Source organism: Pollachius pollachius (assembly GCF_949987615.1).
Source record: "Pollachius pollachius genome assembly, chromosome: 8".
Taxonomy (NCBI): Eukaryota; Metazoa; Chordata; class Actinopteri; order Gadiformes; family Gadidae; genus Pollachius; species Pollachius pollachius.
In genome coordinates this window covers 18438734-18457603 of record NC_136941.1, presented here as the reverse complement: position 1 = coordinate 18457603, position 18870 = coordinate 18438734, and the positions used below count along the sequence as shown (strand labels likewise).

At 39.7% G+C, this 18870-nt stretch overlaps 3 protein-coding genes across 4 annotated transcripts; 2 read left to right on the top strand and 1 right to left on the bottom strand.

Annotated features, from left to right (window-relative positions):
• Positions 1 to 2224: 2224 nt before the first annotated feature.
• dnajc5aa (DnaJ (Hsp40) homolog, subfamily C, member 5aa) lies at positions 2225 to 4501 on the bottom strand (the record flags this gene model as incomplete). The annotated part of the gene is made up of 5 exons (XM_079741266.1): positions 4445 to 4501; positions 3313 to 3444; positions 2991 to 3204; positions 2450 to 2621; positions 2225 to 2331 (listed from the first exon to the last, which is right to left on the bottom strand). The coding sequence occupies exons 2-5, from the start codon at positions 3423 to 3425 to the stop codon at positions 2225 to 2227; spliced, it is 606 nt and encodes a 201-aa protein (XP_079597392.1). The 5' UTR covers positions 3426 to 3444; positions 4445 to 4501.
• Positions 4502 to 7070: 2569 nt separating this feature from the next.
• LOC307079146 (glucose-induced degradation protein 8-B homolog) lies at positions 7071 to 9565 on the top strand. The gene is made up of 6 exons (XM_079741261.1): positions 7071 to 7105; positions 7201 to 7225; positions 7500 to 7627; positions 7753 to 7949; positions 8210 to 8407; positions 8500 to 9565. The coding sequence occupies exons 3-6, from the start codon at positions 7510 to 7512 to the stop codon at positions 8671 to 8673; spliced, it is 687 nt and encodes a 228-aa protein (XP_079597387.1). The 5' UTR covers positions 7071 to 7105; positions 7201 to 7225; positions 7500 to 7509; the 3' UTR covers positions 8674 to 9565.
• A 215-nt stretch (positions 9566 to 9780) lies between these two features.
• LOC307079138 (voltage-gated purine nucleotide uniporter SLC17A9-like) lies at positions 9781 to 14502 on the top strand. Of its 2 annotated transcripts, XM_079741250.1 has the most exons (13): positions 9781 to 9930; positions 10027 to 10224; positions 10344 to 10483; positions 10718 to 10817; positions 10921 to 11045; positions 11190 to 11286; positions 11390 to 11486; positions 11628 to 11715; positions 11802 to 11836; positions 12069 to 12184; positions 13141 to 13196; positions 13299 to 13328; positions 13541 to 14502. In XM_079741250.1, the coding sequence occupies exons 1-13, from the start codon at positions 9821 to 9823 to the stop codon at positions 13705 to 13707; spliced, it is 1359 nt and encodes a 452-aa protein (XP_079597376.1). In that variant the 5' UTR covers positions 9781 to 9820; the 3' UTR covers positions 13708 to 14502. The 2 variants fall into 2 exon arrangements, with proteins under 2 accessions (XP_079597376.1, XP_079597377.1); XM_079741251.1 differs by lacking the exon at positions 12069 to 12184.
• The last annotated feature ends 4368 nt before the right edge of the window (positions 14503 to 18870 follow it).

Below are 18870 nucleotides of genomic sequence, written 5' to 3'. Positions count from 1 at the left end.
GATCTATGTGAATTAGTATGTTTGTTTTTTTAAACCTATATTATAACAAAAGGACACAAGCAAAAATGTTCAGGAACATTTACTCAACAACAGCAAATCAGATCAATGATCCATATGTTTTCTTTCAGACACACAGTTACCATGCTACAACATAAACGTCAAGAAATATACACTTCATATGAGCAAAGTGTATGTACAAGCAACCTGAACCATTAAACAATGCCTTGCAAAATTTAATGGCCACATTACAACACCATATCACTTGAAATCATGGCCGATTTTCATCCATAATGTGACAAATAATGAAGTAAACAATCCTCAAAAAATGCATCATATAACCATTTCACTATCTTTACACCATATATTATGTTTTATGGAACCATTTTTACTGATCAGTTTTTTTGTTGTTATCTGAACACACATTGCATTCAATTTAGAACAGTTACAGTAGCATTTCCACTATCTCAATGAAAAGCCATGACAGGTACATCAATGTTATATCAGAGTTAACAGGAAACCTCATAAACGGGCCACAGAGGTCAACACCCATACTTTTAATAGCAGAGGGTAGGCAATAGGAGTTTACCCATAGTAAACTAGTAGAACACATTATTAACAGGTATGAAAGAGACAACAGTTTGGCATCTATGGAAATTTGTGATGATGATTATATATATGCATATTCAATGATATCTTGTCATTCTATTCAGAGCTGCCTGTAATGCTAGCTCACACATAACATGTACTGTGAGCATATGTGTTTACAAGTACTGTTATAAATCAGGAATGATAAACCATCACAGCATTGTAATCAAGTCAAAGACTGTTAATTCATTTTTAAAATACAAAAATAAGACTAGGATGACGGTAATTCTCAACCACGGACAACAAATCCTTACAAAAAAAAAGGTTATATTATTTTTTCCCATTGACAGTCTTTACCTTACTCCCAGACAAAAGGTGAAATTTGGAACTGACAAAATGCAGTAAATACAGCTTGAATCAAATCAAAATGACCTGTGCAGTAAACCTGTGCAGACAATAATATTAATATTCTTCTTAATCTTCAGATCTTATTATAACCGCTCCATATAGTGCTGTTACGGCATCATATTTCACACATCAACATTCAGTTGGGCAAAGTATAGCAACACCAAATAGATGCCAACTCATCAAAAGAAACACGCCCTGTTGTGCTGCATTGATCTGATGATTGATATCATTTGACAGAAACATGGGAGAGGAAGCATCTCTTTACAACTGGGCTAACGAGATCGTATGTGTCTTAAGAATGACGAGCAAATCACTGATATGGCAGTATAACTGAAATGGTGCCAACTGTTATTATAACCTTAAAAACACACTCCCAAATTTAAAATGTTACAGAATTATATGTCAAATCCTGCTGTGAAAACAGTACTTCCTAATGGTTTATACAGGAATTTGTAAGGGGGGACTGATACTGATAGACTTAAGTCTAATCATCTAGCTTAATATATTTATGTCTCACAATCAAAACAAAGTTAAGGGAGCACAGTGAAGACAACAAACACAGTGCCTCAGGTAACAGGTCCGACAATGGCATGAGTTAAGGACGACAATGAATAAATAACATTATGAGTTTAAATTGAACAATCCGTGAATAAAAGATGATTCTATTCTTGGATGGTGACCGATGGCACAAACCACCAACAACAACAAGCTTTACACCTCCCTGAGGCAATCCTCTCTCTATTCGTCTTGCATTAAAACATCAACCTCACCTTACGTGAATGACACTCATGAGAACATATTGCACTAAAATTGCCTTGTGTTTCTTTTCTTTTTAAAAAAAAAATCACAAATGAAAAACAGGAAATGGGAACAGTGGTTGTTAAACAGTGCATGCATTCACACCATATTGAAAAATGTAGGAAAGAGACGGGGGGAGGCTAGTTAAAAGGCGCAGAAATACAAAAGAACAAACATAAAAGGAAGCAATCATTTCTTTCTATGGGGTTTGGGGTGGGGGGGGGGGGGGGGGGGTTGGGGATTGCTAGTAGAGCAATCAGGGATGGTGTGAATGATACGACTTCATTAGTTCCTTTGGTGGACCATGCTGGCTTGTCCCTTTCCTGGTGCAGAGCACCACTCTCCAAAGTTGAAACAGATTGGCCCTCTCTCTTTTATCTTGTTAATGTGGAACAGGGAAGCAGGCAGGACCGTGGGCCAAGAGGAAGACAGGTTAGTTAAAGCCGGTGTCAGTGTGGTAGGTTGAATAGTGACCGTCCGACGTCAGCTGAGTCGTCTCTGTCGCTGACGGCTGCAGCACGATAGGGTCACCACCAGCCTCTGTGTGAGAGACAGGAAGAAGGTAAACCCCCACCCCCGCCGTCAGTATTAACCAGTGTCTGCACATTGGCAGCCAGTGAACATACATTGATAAGAGTGGGAATGGAAAGGATTTAACCTCTCTCGTCGGATTGCAACTGGGCCTCCAGGTCCTCTGGGGAAACGTAGAACTCCTGCTCCTGGCCCTCTGGGGGCCGGGGCTTGCACTTCCCACAGCAGCAGTTACAGCAGCAGCACAGACAGCAGCAGAAGTAGCAGCCGGTGGCCACGCCACAGCAAACAAACAACGCCTGATGGGAGGAGGGGACGAGGTTTGGATTAAAAGGGAGAGTATGCATTTCCCCTCTGTAGGACTGTGTTGTCATTATTATTATTAGTAGTAGTAGTAGTAGTCAAAGGTGGTTGTTGTAGTAGTAGTGTCATTATTAGTAATAGAATTATAAGGAATTATAGTAGTACTATGACAACTCCTCCTTCTGTACTAATACTGTATAAGTATAATAGTAGGAGTATTATAGTGGTAGCAGTAGTCATAGCAGTAGCAGAAGCAGAAATAGTAGTATTAGTAGGAGGAGTAGTCATCGCAGTAGTCCTAGTAGCAGTAGTAGTAGTACTAGAAGGTGTATTGAATTGGACTACCCAGGAGAAATTTCTCTTACCTTTGCCCACCAGCTTGACAGGACAAAGTATGTGTTCACATTCTCCTCCCCAAACTGTTCAGCCACATACAGTCCCAGAGAGCCGTATTTGTCATATATATTACGCTTTGTCGGGTCGTTGAGAATTGCATGAGCGTTGTTTATCTCCTTGAATTTGTCAACAGCCTCCGGATTGTCGGGATTCTTATCGGGGTGAAACTTCAATGCAAGTTTTCTGGAGGGAAAAAAATGTAAAGTATTCTCATTCAAATTTTATGCTTTTAGTATTAGGTGTGATAACCTGGATAATGGTGAACTATGTAAGTTTGACGGAATGGCTTACCTGTAAGACCTCTTGATGTCATCAGGTGTGGCTACTTTTTCAACTCCTAACGTGAGGTAAAGAGATTCCCCAGCGGTGGACAGAGAACGTTGCCTCTGCTGTTCTGCTGTCATCGTGTCTTAAATCCACAATCTGGACACAACAGGAAATAAGAACAGCTTTTAGAACGTGACTATATCATTGCGTCACACCTAATGCCCAACCGACCATGAAGCGTTGGGCCTATGATGTAGTGTCTCAAAATATATTTTAATTTGTAGGCCTACAGTCAGTTATAATTATTATCTTTTTATCTTTATTTTTGCATAAAGCAGAGAGAGCAGTAAACAGTTAACAACACAATAAATAATTTCTGGTTAGCAATTTAATTATGCCTAAATGAAGAAGTCCAATGTCATGGATTGTATATCAATGGTCGTCGTAATTTGCTAAAAGCTACCTGGCTAATGAAGGCTGAATTGGCCTTACGTCTCTTTAGAATGAATGGAGGTAGAGTGATATTGCGAAATCTATTTTCTATATTATTCTGATTAAACAGTATCAATTCAGATCCTCAATCTCGTTTTATTACATACATGATAGCGTAAAGGATCAAATTACATCATGGAGATTGTAAATAAACAGACAACATATCAGGAAAACTGTACAACCAGATAGGCTACTGCAAGCGCATCGTTGACATAAGGCCAACAGGCATGCCAATATAGTGCTACGTGCTATATCATATATCCAGAAATACACATGATCCCTAAACGATACATTTTTGATAGAGCCGATTAGGATGTCCAAATACCGTCAATCTTTCCAGCTTTTAACCGTATTAGAAATAGGACATACTCCGTGCTAAATATGCAGCAAAATGTGCCTTAATCAAGTGTAGCCCGATCTACATAATCTATATGAAGGATTAAGGTTTGAAAATGCGATGCTTGAAGCATAATCTCTGCAGCAGCATCAGCAGCAGCAGCAGCAGCAGCAGCAGCACTGCTTTTGCGCACAGCATCCATGTTGATTTGCTTTATGGCCTGCTCTTCATTTAAGACAGGACAGGGATTGTCAGCATTATTGTTCAAGGACATTGTGGGAAGGGTGTCAACGAGCAAAAATACAAGCTATGAGGAGGCGATCTTACCTTTCAGTCGCCTCTGACACGTAGAAGAATAGATATTCCTGCAGCCTATTATTTCAGCTATAGGCTAGTGCTTCTCTAAGGTTGCCCAGCCCACTTTCTAATAGAATCCCAGCACACACACAACCATGGCCAGCTGCAGCAATACATAAGCCCCTCCCCCCATGACCCCACCAGGCATAGCCTATGCGCAGAGCCGTAGAAAGATAGAGTTGCGTCAATGGAGGGTCCAAAAGCTGGCGGTCACGTGGTTCACGCAGCTTCAGATGGTTCCAGCGGGTCATTTGAACCAGTGGAAGCTGTGCATCCATTTGCTGATTTACCACGAAACTACGACGTTTGGTAACTAGTTTACCCAAAGTAAATATATCACACGTTTTGCAAACTGACCTGCTGGTCAGTAGTATTTAATATTGGGGTAATAATATAACTCAGATTGAAGATTAGGGTCATGGGTTTAATTTCTAGCCAACGTTGTGCTGCCTCAGCTTCTAGTAGTCAGAATCTTCGTATCAATTACATTTTTCATTAAATATCAGAATGTAATAATTTAATATAATTCCATCCAGACTGAGCCATGGCGTCTCCAAACAATCTGAATCCAACTGTTATGTGCAGCAAAAATTATGTTCTAGGTGTTGCCATTGAAAGCTACATGTGGGCATTCTATTCAATGCATAAACTCCAGTGTAAAAGCCAACCACTTGCTGTTAACAACAACATCCTAATCACCTCTCATTTCTATAGTTTAGCCACTAATTGAGGTGCATTAATCATGAACATAGAGAACATGACTACATACAAAGATGGTCCCTATTGTGAGTCTATGATAAGCTGATCTGCTACATATACAGGGTGCCAGATAAGAGGTAACATGTCTATAGGTATAGTCCACCTTAGTTCGGGGATATTTGAGGATAACGTGGGCAGAATTAGTACCTTACAAGACGTGGGTGTTACGGCCCGAAGCCAAAGCGTGCTTTACTTGTATGAGCCATCCCCAGCTCCAGAACCAAAACCTCATCCAGACCAAAATGGAGAAATGCTTATGCCTCTTTTCCACCGAGCGGTGCGGTTCGGTTCGGTGTTAGTCACTAAGCTTAACAATGGAGTGGTCAGATCCAGATTCCATACTTTATCTTCACCACATATATACCTTTGCATATTCATAAAGCTTAGCAATGTGATTAGATCCAAAATAAATATTTCATACATAAGAAAATATGAATAAGCATATTCACTAAATTTAACAAAGTACTGATCCGATCCAGAATCAATACTCAATCTTAATCAAAATAAAAAAATAATAATATTCACTTAGCTTAGTGATGTAGTGTGAGTAAGTATGACTTTTGATTTTGTTACCTAGGTTACTGTGCTATGGCTGCTATTCTATTGATTTCTGTTTACGTAAGTAAGCCTTTAGTAAGTTCTAACTTACTATGTGAGTGACTTGCCACTAAGTTATCTCACCTTTTATTATAGAACCACACCATTTCATAATATATAGACACAGTGTCCCTCAAACCAGCTAATCTGACTAAAGAAGAGTCTTACAACAAAATGAGTGGAAATAGGCCTTTATTTAGCAAAGAAAAGTGACAGAATTGTCTCCCCTATAATATAAAAATTAACATAACAAATGCAATGGCACCCTTAAAGAACCACCTATAACCATAGCCTAACTACAATCAGAAATAAAGCAAAATAAACTATCAGGGCATCAGGGTTCTCATATGTAGGTGTATCCAGATGTATCTAATACATAGCTATTCTATCCTTTCGGTAATACATTGAAATTCATAGTGATTTTGCAGTCTTAAAGCCAGGAAGAGTATATTGTGCAATGCACAATACACTCTTCCTTGCTAAAGCTGCCCAACCAGGCTCATTCAATCTGGCCCCCTAATCATCACCCAGTATAATTGGTTGATTCATTAATTCCCTTACTCTCCACCCCAAGCTGGTGTGTGGTGTGCGTTCTGGCGCTGGTTGGCTGCCAGGCATCACCCAAGTGGGTGCTACACACTGGTGGTGGTTAGTGAGGGCCCCCCTTCACTGTTAGTCACTTTGGGGACTTGAAAAGCGCTATATCAATTCAATGATTATCATTATTATTATTATTATTATTATTATTATTATTATTATTATTATTATTGTTATCATTATTATTATTATTATTATTATTATTATTATTATTATTATTATTGTATATGTAAGCAAATAAAAAATTAACCTATTGACCCTAAAATTGATTGATATTATTAGTAAACTCAAACATCAGTAATATTTGAGCATTGACCAAGGTCTTGAGCCCACACCAAATGCATTTGAATCAATGAATAGGCCAATGTCTATTGAACATTTTATAATATTGAAACAATGAATTGTTTATTGCATAATACAATAAGAATACAAAAGAAGATAATCCAAGTCATAGATATAATGTAATGAGGCCATTCAACAGATTTGTATGTATGATATAAGAAGATATGTATGATAGATATCCTATTTTATAGAAATAACCCGAATAAGTATTTGATCGGTCACTGCGCCTTGGCAACCATGACATCATTTTCTCAGCCAATAGGGGAGATACCGGCCGGGGTTCTGGTATCGCGAGATTGGACTATTATTAGCTAGGAAGGCTAGCTTGGCTAAAAGGTATATATTGGTTAACCGTAATATATATTCATATTTAAATCATTATAAAACTAATTTTATGAATAACTTTATGTTTTGTTGCGTGCGCCTGTAAGGGTATTCGTTGGACTGTTTTACACGGTAGGTTGGACAGAAACACACACAGCTAACTAGCTGTGGCGTTAGAAGAGTGGAGAAATGAGTTTGTTTTGGTGTCCCAATGGATTGAAGATGAGGGCGACTTTAGATACGTAATGCCAACCAAGTATGGTTAGTCGCATTGAAAAATTTCTTCTTTACTTGCTCATTGCTTTACGTTCAGATATATTTTCTTTAGGCCCGTATGTTTAGAGACTAAGTGCGACCAAGCTGTTTCAGTCTTGCTCATATTCACAATGACATTTCCACTGTCCAGGTTATCAAGGATGAGTTATGCCGAAAAGCCAGAGGACATCACGAAGGAGGAGTGGATGGACAAGCTGAATAATGTGCACATTCAGAGAGCAGATATGAATCGACTTATAATGAATTACCTTGTAACAGGTATGGGGTCAGGGCTTCCCATCAATGGTTCTCACTTCACCATTGTTTACCCATATTCTTATTTTGGGGAAGAGAGTCAGAGAACTTCAATTATTTTGTTCTCTTTTGTATTTTTTCTTTTCAAGAGGGATTTAAGGAGGCTGCAGAGAAGTTTCGCTTGGAGTCTGGAATTGAACCCAGTGTAGACCTGGACTCCCTGGACGAGAGGATAAAGATAAGGGAGATGATCCTGAAGGGGCAGATACAGGAAGCCATCGCTCTCATCAATAGCTTACATCCAGAGTTGCTAGACACCAACCGTTACTTGTATTTCCATCTGCAGGTATATCTACCAGTCACAAGGTGTCAATTTACATAGGATAATTATTGTATGTAGTACCATGAGATGGGAGTTATCACGTGATCAAAAGGAAGTGAGCCCCAGCTCTCCAACCCTGTGAAACTTGGGTGCTAATATGTGCTGCTAATTTCCCCTTCCCCCTGTGGGTATCATCAAAGGGTTCTCATTGGCTGTTAAGGAAAAAATAAGCCAAAGGCTTGATATACTCAAGTATTACTTTGCATATTCTTTGCATCCTAAAGCAGCAGCACCTGATTGAGTTAATCCGTCTGAGGGAGACTGAGTCAGCGCTGGAGTTTGCCCAGACACAGTTGGCCGAGCAGGGGGAGGAGAGTCGAGAGTGTCTGACAGAGATGGAGAGAACGCTGGCCCTCCTGGCCTTTGACAACCCAGAAGATTCTCCATTTGGAGACCTGCTGAACATGATGCAGCGCCAAAAGGTGAGATGGGTATCAATACTGTGGCTGCACATCATAGACCTCCACTTGGTTGTTTAGATGATTTTAATGGCAAGATTTCTCTTAATGTGCAGGTGTGGAGTGAAGTGAATCAAGCTGTGCTGGACTATGAAAACAGGGAGTCGACCCCCAAGCTGGCTAAACTGCTTAAATTGCTGCTCTGGGCTCAAAACGAGTTGGATCAGAAGAAAGTCAAGTACCCCAAGATGACTGACCTTAGCAAGGGCACCATTGAGGATCCTAAGTGAAAAATACAACAACAGCCACTCTTTCTATACCCCTAATTTATAAACAGTCAGTGACTGTGTGTTGACCAGGTAACGCATAATGTAATGTATAAAGAGAAGGAATTCTTTATGATCGTTGTATTTATAACAGGGAAGTTCCTTGGGCAAACTGTCAACAATATTTAATTCTATGTCCTTTCTTGATTCCTAAAGAGATCATTTTGAATCATTCTTTATCACCACTTCAACTTATACACACAGGCATACATAGTATTCATATATTATAAAGCACCATTTATGATATAAATGTGTCTGAAATGGCATCCGATTCCTTTTCTAAATGCTTTCGCCAAACAAGGCTTCAGATTTGTTACAGTATGGAAGTTGAATTTCAAATGGAAATAATTATACTGTGTGGTTTGATCAATTCTTAATTATAATGATGCTGAATGGAAGATTTGTAAGACTTGCTTTTTGACATGCATTAGTGTGCTTTATACACACAATGTTCAGCCCCACCCTATGATTATAGTCGGTTGTAACGTTGGGTATTGAGTTTGGAAAACTAGTACATCAGACTGGCGTTGTGAATTATTTCAGCTGCAATGTTTATTTCCAATAATTGTATTTACCATTTGTTATTCACTGTAACTTTAACAAAATGCTTGTGTGTGTGATCTCACACACACACACACACACACACACACACACACACACACACAGTGGAAACTAGTGCTTTTGTGCTCTTTTGTTTTATTTTGAACGTTTATTCTTGCTGCTGGTTTGTTTGAGCCTCATTGTAGATATTGTTTACAAATGGTGTTACCCATAAAGTTCACATCCCTTTTTATTATTCAACATTTTTAAGAGATTTCCAAATATTAAAATAAACCAACAAAACTTGCAAATCATACTTTTATTTATTTGTGTTTTTTTTGTTTGAGCCGCTTGTTAATATTTGCATTCTGCCACGTAGTCCCTGACGTGTTTCTTCTTCACTGCAGCCTTTACAGCAAATTACAACAGGCTGAGGTTGTCCACACAAGTTGCACCTGTCAGACTGGTTCGCCTGCGGCAGTCTGGCAACTACTCCGCATACTTTAACAAATCTCTTCAATGCTGGAGAGAGAGTGCTTAGGCACGGACCGAGACAAACTGTATGTACTGAATGGCGGACTGTCGCGAGCTAGAAAATTGTAATAACACGTTTGATCTACACTTGAAGACGAAAAATAATTATACTGAGCCTTCTCCAGCGGGACAACATTTGTGGCCCAGGTGAGTTTTCTTCGTCCTTGTTTGACTACTTTGCTGAAGTTTAACTCTGTTACCTGGTTACATACTAGGCCTTGATTTACATCTTTATGCTCCTAGACCACTAGCTAGAAAATGGACTCAGATGCTGCTGTTGGGCACTTCCCTACTCTACTGTGCGAGGATGGCCATGCCCGTCTGTGCTGTCTCAATGGCGGCAACATTTCACTGGAGCAAGACAGAGATGGGCCTGGTTCTCGGAGGATTCTACTGGGGCTACTGTTTAACACAGATCCTGGGGGGACACGCCAGTGACAAGTTAGACAATGATTCAGTTATCTTCTATCTGTAACTGCCCAGAGAACCTCAAATGATACAGCATGTCTTTTTGACCAGCGTTGACGTCAATATGTTTGGGGTTTCCTATCAAAAATCAGAGTTGGAGGGGAGAGGATCTTATTCTTCTCAACAGCCTCCTGGGCTGTGATCACAGCCGCTACGCCTCTACTTGGACATTTTCAACTTCACTCTGTGACCGCCATGACAATAGGAAGATTCCTTATGGGACTGTTACAGGGTCAGTACTGGTAAAACATTGTTCTGTCTTAGACAAAATAAATATCAATCATTTTGGGGAAGGGATGTCACAATTAATGTATGTGAAGTCCTCAAAAATAATACATATAGGATGAATTGTGTCGGTCACAATTGACTTATGTTCCCTCAAACTATCCCTTGTTAATGCCCCTTTGGACACATTATGCAAACCTTTTTAGTGCCTACTTAGAGTGAGTGAGCCATTCTCTTGCAGGTGTCTTCTATCCCTCTGTGTCCAGCCTTTGCTCTCAGCGTGTTGTGGAAGAAGAAAGACCTTTCTTGATAAGCCTCGCTGGAAGTGGTTGCTATCTTGGGTACGAGAAATGACTCTCTCCCCTTATGCACTTGAAGAACACACAATCTTTAAATACATACACAAATGCATTGTTAATTTTGCAAGTATTCAATTTATTTCAGAACATTGTTGGTAGGAGGGGCTGGTTCCCTTTTGCTAGACTGGTACGGCTGGGAGATGGTCTTCTATGCCACTGGTTTACTGGCTGGACTCTGGGCAGTCATCGTGTGGCAGTATCTTTTGAAAGGCAAGGCATCCATTATAATTGCGGGATTGATGAATACATGTTTTGGCCCTTCCCGTGCAGTGAAGTTTTGTTCAAAATGGCATCGCTCATTCCCTGCTTCAATGCTGTCAATCTAACATGTCCTGTGTCATTTGTGTCACCTAGGACAGCTTCTTCCAAAAAATCTACTCTCAAGTAGGGTTTCATACCGGAGCTTCTCCAGATTCCGTTGGCTGGGCCTTCTGAAGAAGAGACCTGTGTGGTACGTTCAAAGTGCTTTCCTCCTCCTTCATCTTAACATGGCCTTTTTACACTCCTGTAAGAGTCTCACTCACACTACCTGCTGTCTCCCTGCCCCCCTCCAGTGCCATGGTGTTCGCTCACATGTGTCACGGCGGTACTTCTTACACACTGCTCTCCTGGCTGCCCGCATTCTTCAAAGATAGCTTCCCAGATGCTATGGTATTACCTTCTTATTCTTTGTAGCAACTTAAAGTATTTTCTGGCAGGCTGTTATGTGGTGGATATAATTTTGCTTAATGTCACATGGAAGCAATGCAAAATGATTGTGGCATGAACTTTCTCACTGTGTACTCCCTTTAGGAATGGGTGTATAATCTAATCCCATGGCTTGTTGCGTTGCTGTGTTCCTTGTGTGGAGGATACCTTTCAGAATTCCTCAGCAACAGAGGTGCGTATTTTCCCATTTAGTTTGACAATGTTTAAAGAACAAAATGAACAGAATCTCAAACGTGAATCAATGTTGTCTTGCTTTAGGATATTGTCGGACATCTGTAAGGAAAATAAACCAGGTAACTCAACTTTACAATGCACACAATGAGACACAATGTAGCATGCAATGTTCATTATTTTAACTTTAAGCGGTTTGGCCACTATCTGCATTCCTATTGTGTCTTAACTTCACCTCAATTGGAATGTGTTGAAACAATAACTCTATTATAGGTTACTAATCACACCCGTCCCTCCCATGCCTGAGGTTGTTATTTCTCCCATAACCCTGTGCTTCTTCTTTTGACTGCTCAGTCCATAGCCATGGGCATGTCGAGTGTGTTCATCCTCATCCTCTGTAGACCTATATCCTTCCTCTCCACCTTGCTGTCCATCTCTGCCGTCCTGGGCCTCAGTACCTTCAGCAGCAGGTGTGTAGTTTAAAGACGGCCGGTCAAAATGTATTGACCGTTGGCAATGCCCTTTCCCGTTTTGACCGGCCTGTGGTTTTTAAATTGAACATGTTTCTTGGGACATATGGGGAGTGCTGTGTCCTTACCATAGGCAGAGGCTTTCCTTAAAACTGAATTTGTTTACTCATTTGTTTTCAAGAGGCTTGAGTCACATAGCTTGGTGTTATTTTTTTGGCCCTATGCATACCTTGCTACACCATGTAATTATCTATCAGCTTTTTGCTGAGGATAGAACTCTACGCCCAGACTTTGCCACTGTTGTAATGCCATCCTTCTCTCAGCCATTTACTAACGCTGGTTATTAAATGTCACTTCAAAATGGTGGCATAAATTGTTAAAGGCTTTTTTTGTTGCCAAGCAGCTCTCCAGGGGGAGAATGAGCTACCCAGCTCCATAAAGACTGCCGTCTCTCAGCTGTGTAGGACAAATGTTACTTTTATATTTGCATATATATAGTGCAAATGTTGTCGATGTAAATGTTCTTTGAGTACGACTATATGGTTTTATTACATAGCTGTTCTATGTCATATTATTTTAAACTCATGTACCTTCTATCCAAAGCCACTGGCTGTAACAGCAGTTGCTTAAGCAGCAGGTAGGGTTAGGCATCTTGCTTAAGGGATCAAACTCACACCCTTACACCCTTAACCATTACTTGGTGTTGCTGTTATTGCCAAGAAACAGTAGAAAAGTTACCCTTACTTTGAAAACCACAGCCGTCCTGCTTTTGTGAGGAATCAGGAAGCATAGCATCCTAATCCTTAGGGGATATATATAGTCCAATATTTATTGTATACTTTGATTGTTCTCACTTTTCTCCTGTTCATTTTGGACGACGGTGTCTGCTCTGTGAATTGATTCCACATTTACATGTGAATAATGAAAGGGTTCCTAACCCCTGATGTGTTGAACAGCGGCGTATCCGTCAACGTGCAGGACCTCGCCCCATCGTATGCCGGGGCTCTCTTTGGTAGGTCATAAAGAACCTTTGTTCTTTCTTCTTTTTGTATAATTACGTGTTTCCCCGCTTACATCTCGTCTTTCTGATGTCTTTCTTTCTTATTTGCAACAGGTTTCATGAATATGTGCAGTGCCTTCATGGGTATGTCCGAGAATTAATGAAACATTCGCTGTGAAATCGTTTGGAGACTCTATTTTTATTAATTATTATTATTATTAATTATATTATTATTATTAAACACTGTGTGTGTGTGTGTGTGTGTGTTTGTGTGTTTGTGTGTGTGTGTGTGTGTGTGTGTGTGTGTGTGTGTGTGGGTGTGTGTGTGTGTGTGTGTGTGTCCGTCTTCCACTTAGGTGTAGTTCTGGTTTCCTTCTCTGGCTACCTGATCGAGATGAGGTCCTACGCGTTGGTCTTCAGCCTCTTGACCCTTTTAAATATCACAGGCCTCGGATGGTTCCTCCTGCTGGGAGACACCAAACGGATGGACCTGGAGGACAACCTCAAACTCACTATCATCTGATCCTCTTGTCTGATTGGGCATCCTATTTTTATATTTGTGAATACTTTTTTCTATAGTGAGTTGAACCGCACAAATCTCAATATTTATAAATGTCTTATATAATATATGTGTAAACGGTGCTATTCATGTTTTTTCTATGCAAGAACAAACTCAACAAGTAATTGCAATGGATAGGGATTCATAGGGATTGTCATAAGGGAATAATAACAATTGATTATTTTGTATATTCCATCACCATAAAATGGAACAGAATACAATAGAAACTAAATGTTATTTCTATTTCATTATACTCTGTCAAATGTTTTCTCGGACACAAGACATGCACAAAATGCACTGACCAGTTTGAGTTTTATCAGACTAAGGCTTGCTTACAGGGATACTATTTGTGATGCATGTTGATCATACCAATGCTCTTGCATCCAACAATCTCTTCCAATAGGATGGCCTATTGTGTGCTTCACTCTTCCTATGAAATAGAAGGTGATTCGGTCACTAGCCTCCACCAATTACGTACATTGTACGTCTGTAATTACTTGGAAGATTGATGCTGAATATTCTACGGTTTAACTGCCATCCGCCTGCTGGTTTTCACAGTTGAAAGATTCAATAGCAGATGTATGATCTGAAGAGAAACAACTAAGTGTGCAGCTTCAGCTGGCCTAAATGGGTTTCATAGGAATTCTCCTTTGAGACAATGTTTTCAAGCCAATCAGATGTAGCATTCATGTTGTTGATTGCAGACTTCATAGTATATTATGTTGGATTGTGTATGTAAAAATAAAAAAAGACTTCACTACTGACCGATGTTGGCTGAAGTCAAAACAAAAGAATGGTCTAGTAAATTAGACTATAGATAGAACATTATATAATATGGAAATATATATTCTATGAAATTAATATACATTTATATTGATAATAACTATACTGATAGTCTGGTTGCCAAGGGGGTGAAGCTCACAGTTGGGTATATACAAAGTTTTATTGCATTTTCTTGTCGTTTTATAGTTATTATTCAGAATCAAGACGATGCAACTTTCACAAATATTGCTGAAAAATTGAACACAACGTTATAAAACTAAAAATAATAGTTAATTAATATCCATGACACAACTTAGTCATTTATAATACATTTATTGGAAAGATATTTGACCTTGAAGTTTTGAAGGTAAAAGTGGATTACAAATGTCTATGATATATTATTCAACATTTTCTAATGGACACTCAAAGTTAAGACAACAAAGTCATAAGAACTTGCTATTTTTAACCATTGAACCATTACAAACAAATCGTTTCATCACTTTCTCGGTAATAAACAAAGAAAATAAAAATGACAGTAAAATTGGAGTAGGCCTACATCTACACTTCATCGTCACTCTCATCCGAATCTGAACATGAATCAAGCTGACTGGCTGATTTAGTGTAAGGCTGATTTTGAAAGACATCATTTCCCTCACATTTACAATATGATGTACAAGACAAGCCAACCCCCATAGCAGCTACAAGTTCCTCTCATACATTGTGATGACTACTAAATCCTCGACAGTACATTCAATGACTTGCAACAGTTCCTTGGGTACAACTTCAGTTGGCCCGTATGTTGGTATGTTGGTCACATGTAAGCCCCCTCTTCCGAGACCTCCACTGGCTCCCTGTAATAGCTCCCATCAGATTCAAGATGATGGTACTGGCATACAAGGCAGTCGATGGAACTGCCCCTGCCTACCTCCAAGCATTAGTACAGCCACACACCCCAGCTCGATCCCTCCGCTCAACTACCTCAGCTGGACGTCTGGTACCGCCATCGCTAAGAGCAAGCAAAGGTCGATCAGCAAAGTCACAACTTTTCTCTGTTTTGGGACCTCAGTGGTGGAACGAGCTTCCTACCGATGTCAGGACCGCAGAGTCGCTCACCAGCTTCCGCAAAAGACTCAAAACTCACCTGTTCAGAGTTCATCTCGACTCTGCATAGAAACCAATGCACAGCCACCATTGAATGTTGTACGTCCTGGCACTTGTACATTGCACTTATTCAAGGTACTTAATTGTGTAGCATCTACAGTAGCTGCTATCGTTGCTTTACACGGGGAATGGGTTAGCCTAGCGATTGTAATACTTGCACTTGGTTCTATGAACATCTTTACTGTACCGACAGCGATATATTGTTTCACTTCTTATGACAAATGTACTTATTGTAACAAATGCACTTATTGTAAGTCGCTTTGGATAAAAGCGTCTGCTAAATGCCCTAAATGTAAATGTAAATGTTGGGTGAGGTGCCCTCGATTCGGCTTTTGTCGATCCATAGTCATTAATAATTACTCTTGGACTAACAGATATGTCACCAGCTTTCCATATAATCATTTGCATATGAGCTGAGAACATGGGGAACACAGGCTTCATCCGTTGGAGGCAGAGCTTGTATTCTCGGTGTGATTTTGCGGGAAGTGAAGATATTTTAGAGCCACCCTAGTGTGTTAAATGAGGAAGAATTTGCCCCATAGGGCAAACAGAAAAAAAAGAACAGAATACAGAAAAATCTGCATTCTGTGATTAGGTCCGTCATATTGACTGATTCATCACCAAGTAAGTGCGAGCCTAGATCATGTTTTTTTTTTTAACAAAGACAGTGCAGCACATTTCCCGCACCTGAAGGGGTAAGATTGTGTCACAACCAGTGACGGCATGCATTCTGAGTAAATCTTTACCACTGATTCTCTGCTGAAGCATTTACGTCAATATGTTGCCCATCACTCTTCATCTCAATGCCACTCTTTCTGGCTTCCACTTCCAGTAAAATTCTAAGAACAGAAGGAAGACATCTGTGTCGTCATATCGAACCACTATTAAAGTTTGGACATGACAAGCGTTTGCATTTCCTCTCTCTTTCGTTGGACTTGATGGAATCACTTATATTTATCAAATATGATAAAGTCTTCATGGGGTTTTACTGCAACGGCTTCTTTGCCGCTAAAATTCTCATATTTTCTGCAAGAGATTTTACAGTCCCATGTTTTGGCCCCACAATGCGATGTAGCAACGTGTTCCCATCTACGTACCTACCATCTATGTACCGACTGACTTTTCAACGTTCTGCATGCACCCATTCTCAGCAAACAAAGAAGCAAGAACAGGAGATAACTCATAGCTGAATACCTTTTCTAGTGATCTATCTCTCTGGTTTCTTTGGTTCACATATTAATCCACAAATTAAAGGTTTCCTAAAGTCAAACTCGTCAGTGTCAGTCCTGTGACATTGTTTGGTGTTTGCAGGATACGTTTCATCGTTCTCAACTGAGCTACGTTTTCTTATTGCTCTGGATATATGCCAAGCACGTTTCATGAAGGAAACGTTCCTCAGCCATTCTTTGCATCTGTAATATGAAATTATTTTGTGACTATCCAGATTACTTTTTCAGTGACACTCATATACACACATATATTTACTACACACTGCTTCATTATTAAGTTATAACATTTAAACTAAGAATATGATTAGGGTACTACTTTTCTTCAAAGTAAGATGTTCATTTGTGGAAGCATTGCATATATTTCATCAATGAGAGTATCATTCTGTACCTTCTATGGAGGAACAGGAACACTGAGTACTATCTCACAAACAGCATGGAGATGGGGTCTTAATCAAGGGGTCACTTTCTCAGAATTACACCACATTTAGCACATTTTGGTCAGCAGCACTCCAGGAAATTGATAGTGTACCGCTTGACCTTTCTCCCTTGCACCAAGTAACTACTGTGTGGACTCTATAATAGTTGATTGAATATTTTTTTTATTATTTAAAATAAATATTTTATGAATTAAAGTAAAGTGAATTCATTGTAGAAAAAAATTGCTACGTTTTTTCTGTAAAATGTTAGTATAATAATTCTTAGTTCAATCATTACAATGTGTACTATAACCTTCAATTTGTCCAGGTCAAACTATCTAAAGCTAAATTAATCAATATCCTTTATATATATATAATGTTTGCAAGCCTTTCTTTATTAAAAATGGTCAGTTTTTTATCAGTTATTTGAAATTTTGCTTATTTTACCTTTGTGTATACTTTTCAAGTTCATAAATCAAAATGGTATATGGTGCCAAAGTTGCATCGTCTTGATTCTGAATGAGTCACTATATAACAACAAGAAAATGCAATAAAACTTGGTATATACCCAACTGCGAGGTGCACCTAAATGTAGTCATCTGGCAACCAGACTATGATAGGAAAAGGTGAAAATCCGGATTCAATTGTGTGTCTGTGTCTCTGTGTTTGCGAGCGTGCGTATCTAACCAATCTGACTTCAAATCACTTGATGTTTCTGTTGATTCTTATCATTTTTGCCACCTTCAGCCCACGGCCGCTGGCGGTAGGCCTCCGTTAGGGACGTATTCGTTAGCACCATGGTCAGCGCTAGCCGACAGCGTCCTAGGGGAACATTCCGACATTGCCATCAAATCCAAACGGTTAAACCCACCTTCTATAGGCCCAAGACATGGGGCTGGAAGGGGTGACTACATGGCGAATAATGATGTATTGCGTGTCGTCCACTTATTGATTCATTCTATGAGAAGGGGCGTACAATCAAACTTCTGTATGCAGAAATGTCCTCTCGACTTCCAAATTTGCAAATCATCTTATTATTTAGAGGCCTTTAGCAATAAGAGCGTCAATGTGCTTCAATCAGAAGCGGAATCACTGAAACGGGCTTTGTCTCTCTTCGCTCTAAGGAGGGCTGTTATCCTCCCTGTTCCGGTGAATAATGAACCCAAGACAGCTCTGTCGTCTTAATTGAATGCTATTATTGACGATGAATTTACCAGTAAATAACAACACAGTTACATCACTCAGCAGTGTATTGCTCTGGTAGTCACACCTTCTTCACACATCTTCAAACATGCTGTTGTCATTTCGGACTATGGCACGAGGGCGCATGCGCCGTCGGATAGATTTGGGGACATCGGAGATACGACTACAAACACTCGGTGTTTTTTTTTGGGGGGATAGGAATATGTGCGAATCCATTGTCCGATATGTTGACTGAGTATCCTATTTTTTCAACCTGTAGTCTAACTCAGATAAAACACCGGACGTGGTTGGGGTATTGGCGAAGAAAGCGTGGTGAAAGCCTCCATGCACCTTTGGTGTTAGCTGTGTTTGGGTTC